Source organism: Colobus angolensis, unplaced genomic scaffold (assembly GCF_000951035.1).
Source record: "Colobus angolensis palliatus isolate OR3802 unplaced genomic scaffold, Cang.pa_1.0 Scaffold550, whole genome shotgun sequence".
In the NCBI taxonomy this organism is placed as follows: domain Eukaryota; kingdom Metazoa; phylum Chordata; class Mammalia; order Primates; family Cercopithecidae; genus Colobus; species Colobus angolensis.
The window spans coordinates 147,901-151,557 of record NW_012119044.1 but is presented as its reverse complement, the minus strand read 5'-3'; the positions used below and the strand labels follow the sequence as shown (position 1 = coordinate 151,557).

The window sequence follows — 3,657 nt, the reverse complement described above, 5'->3', positions numbered from 1 at the left end:
ATGAGCCACTGCACCTGGCCCCTTTCTTTTAATAGTGCCTCTCAACCGTATACCTCCCACCTCATTTATATTTGGTTAGACAAAGTGACTCCCTCGGATCAACCAGAGATTAATCCTGGAGCTCCAACACGTATTTAAAACTACTGGCCTGATAGTCTAACAACATTGTAGATTACCTAGAGAGAAGCAGATGTTATTTAAATGGATTTCTTGACCTATTTACATGATAAGATCTAATTTCCTTGAAACGCCATTTTGAAAACTGGGATTGGCATCCCTTACAGGTTCTCTAATTAGTTGCTTTCAGATTACTTGGCAAGTAAACGACTATGTTGTTATGAACCCTTCCTGCAGTATATAACTGAACATGAATCTCCATCTTGGGTTTCTTTTTGTAAAGTCTGCATCTGACCCCTTTACACTCTTTTCCGTGTTCACTAAAGGTGCTCAGGGTTGGAAAAGCTGTTTCAGTAGAGACGGCATATTTCTGGCGGCGTTCAGGGATAGGTACAAGAGTTGCAGACATCCATCGTATGCTGTCCAGCGTCTGCACGTTCCCTTGTTTGCTCCCAATGGGCAGAGAACCCAGCATTGTGGGTACCTTATTAGAACTGTCAGGAGGTAATCTTACATAAGTAATGAAATAACATGTTAATGCAATTCATTACAGGTCCGTTGGAATTTATTGTTCAGGTTATTCCTTTCACTGCTCTGAGAAACATCAGGTATAATAGACTCACCTGAAGCAGGAAGTAAGCGCGTAATTTGTCAGACAGGCGATGTGGTCTAGTGGATCCAGAATTTGAATATTATTTCTGGCTCTGCTGCTGGCTTCCTTTATGACTGGGAGGGAAATGTCTCTGGGTGTTGCTAGTTTCAGTATCTGTGGATTGATAAGCAGATCGCAAGCATGGATGTTATAATACGTTATTTCATGGGAAATTAAACACAGCAAATCTAATGAGAGGAGCGGGTTACTTGGTCATTTCTTTCTAGGTGCTATTTGGTGCTTTAAGAGGACATCTAGTATTGGATAAGTTAAAGGAGTTTCAGAAAGTGCATCGTAACAACATGACTGAGAGCTCAGAATGTGCTACATGGTTCTGAGGGCCGTCTGTGTATTACCTCATTTAATCCCTGCAGCACACCCAGCTGGTCATTGTATGATATTGATGCAATTTTACAGTTGAAGAAACTGAAGCACATATAGTTAAATAATTTGTCCAAAATCACAAAGCTAGTAAGCAGTAGAACTGGGATTTGAACTCAGGTTATTTAAACTCAGAGCCCCAGTTCTTATTCCCCAGTATTTGACTCCCCTTTGCTCTCACCTGGTGATAGAAATGATGATGACCGGGCTGGGCACAGTGGCTCACACCTGTGATCCCAGCACCTTGGGAGAATGAGGCAGATAGATTGCTTGAGCTCAGGAGCTTGAGACCAGGCTGGGCAACATAACAAAACCGTGTCTCTACAAAAAATGCAAAAATTAGCTGGCTGTGGTGGCATGCCCCTGTCATCCCACTTACTTGGGAGGCTGAGGAGAGGGAGTGGCTTGCGCTCAGTAGGCAGAGGTTGCAGTGAGCTGAGATCATGCCACTGCACTCAAGCTTGGGCAACAAAACAAGACTCCATTTCCAAAAAAAAAAAAAATATATGAGATTTAACTTAAAAATAATTTTCCTTCTTCTGATTAGAGAGTATACTCAGGGTGAGATTTAGCGTGTTGTTTTTTGTAGCGACGGGGGTCTCACCATGTTGCCCAGGCTAATCTTAAACTCCTGGGCTCAAGCGATCCTCCCACCTCAGCCCCCCAAAGTGCTGGGATTACAGGTGAGAGACACTGCGCCTGGACTATTTTTCTGTTATTGCTGTGTGGGGAGCACACCAAAATGGTGCCTGTCATCCTCATCCTTCCTACGCATCTTTCCCGGCACTGCTACTGTGATTAGTATCTTAATTCCAACCTAGGCAGGTGCAGTGCATCAGTGGCTCTCTTCTCCAGCTTCTTTTACCTCAGCCTAAGCCACTCTGTAGAAAAGAGCTCCACCCACATCATCTGACCTGTAGGTCTCCGCTCTCTCTTCCCAGTTCTCAGATGGTTCTTGGAGCGCTGGGAAAGCCAAGCGAAAATACAGTGGTGAGTTCTCCCCCACTAAATAATTAGACTTTGGCTGATGCTGGCCTTTAGTCATCGAATGCTAAGAAAGTACCGCCCTAACCAGGGAAAAGCAATATCAGATGTAGGCTGTTCTGTTGTCCCTCAACCTCAAAATGCTTGTGGCAAAAGGGACAAACCTCCAATCGGTCTATATTAGAGGTTCGACGGAGTTAACTGAAAACTTGAAACAAATCTGGAAAGAAAAACTCTACAAATAGGGAAAAAAGATGGGTAGCTGAGAATGATAAAGTTAGATTCATTGCCCAGATATGTTGCCATCACCACAGGCAAATCTCAAATTGTTTTCAATGGAGCTTTTGGAAGTTTAAATTAGCCCTGTCGTTTTCAGGCTCAGTCGTTTGGAATGTGCGTTAGTGAAACGCGGTGATGTAGTTTTATAGACCGTAAGAATCTTGGGGGCACCTGAATTCTTAAAGTTAGAGATTCATTGTAGGTCTTCTCCTGTTCTCTGAGAAGAAAACCAGACTTCATATAACAAGAAGTGAGACAGAAGAACAGTTATCAGAAGCATGTGTCACTCTGCTATTTTAGGAATTGTTCCAATAAGAGATATTTATAGTAAGTTTGGTGTGACCCAGCCAAGAAGCTTAATATAACAAGGTTAACTGAATGGTGGGAGGCAAGGTTCTAGTCTATACCAGCTTGCATTTATTAATAATCAAAAAGGTTGCGGATGACAGATTTGCTGAGCATTTACTAAATCTGGTACTTGTGGTTTGCAAATCGTTTTATTAACAGCTGCTATCATCTATCCTAGAAATGGCAGGAAGAAGTGTTATTATTTTACCACATAAAATAGTCTTCACAAAGAGAATGCAAACAGTTTAATCTGGCAGATATAAAATTCACTGGTTAAGCAGAAAACCGTGCTCTGCCCTCCCGCTGAGCTCACTAAAGATGGTTTCCTGGGAATGTCTTGGTGAACAGATGTTTCTTCTTAGGTTTTGACGAAGAGTTTAGTGGCATCTAATCATTAGTGAAGGGTTGCTTTGGCAAAAGGAATCTCTTGTCTATCTACACACATAATTAAAATTTTTTACATCTATTAAGGATTTTGCATTAATTAACTACCAATAAGATCTCACATAGGTGAGTTATGAATGATTCACTAGCTTTCATAATCAAGTTTTGAATGATTTTAAAAATCAGCCTGCCTGATCTAAGGTTTGGAAGTTTAATGTTCAATAACTAACTTTAGTAAAGGGAGGAAAAATTTTTTTTTTTTTTTTTTTTTTGAGACGGAGTCTTGCTCTGTCGCCCGGGCTGGAGTGCAGTGGCCGGATCTCAGCTCACTGCAAGCTCCGCCTCCCGGGTTTACGCCGTTCTCCTGCCTCAGCCTCCGGAGTAGCTGGGACTACAGGCGCCCGCCACCTCGCCCGGCTAGTTTTTTGTATTTTTAGTAGAGATGGGGTTTCACCGTGTTAGCCAGGATGGTCTCGATCTCCTGACCTCGTGATCCGCCCGTCTCGGCCTCC

The 3,657-nt window shown here is 42.6% G+C and overlaps 1 protein-coding gene across 1 annotated transcript; it reads right to left on the bottom strand.

The window, feature by feature from the left end:
* Positions 1-1,960, bottom strand: LOC105525713 (chromosome unknown open reading frame, human C12orf77). Its single transcript, XM_011961443.1, is given in 4 exon segments — positions 1-438; positions 440-611; positions 741-883; positions 1,755-1,960. Coding segments are annotated over 4 exon segments (429 nt in total). The 5' UTR covers positions 1,758-1,960; the 3' UTR covers positions 1-327.
* Positions 1,961-3,657: the final 1,697 nt, after the last annotated feature.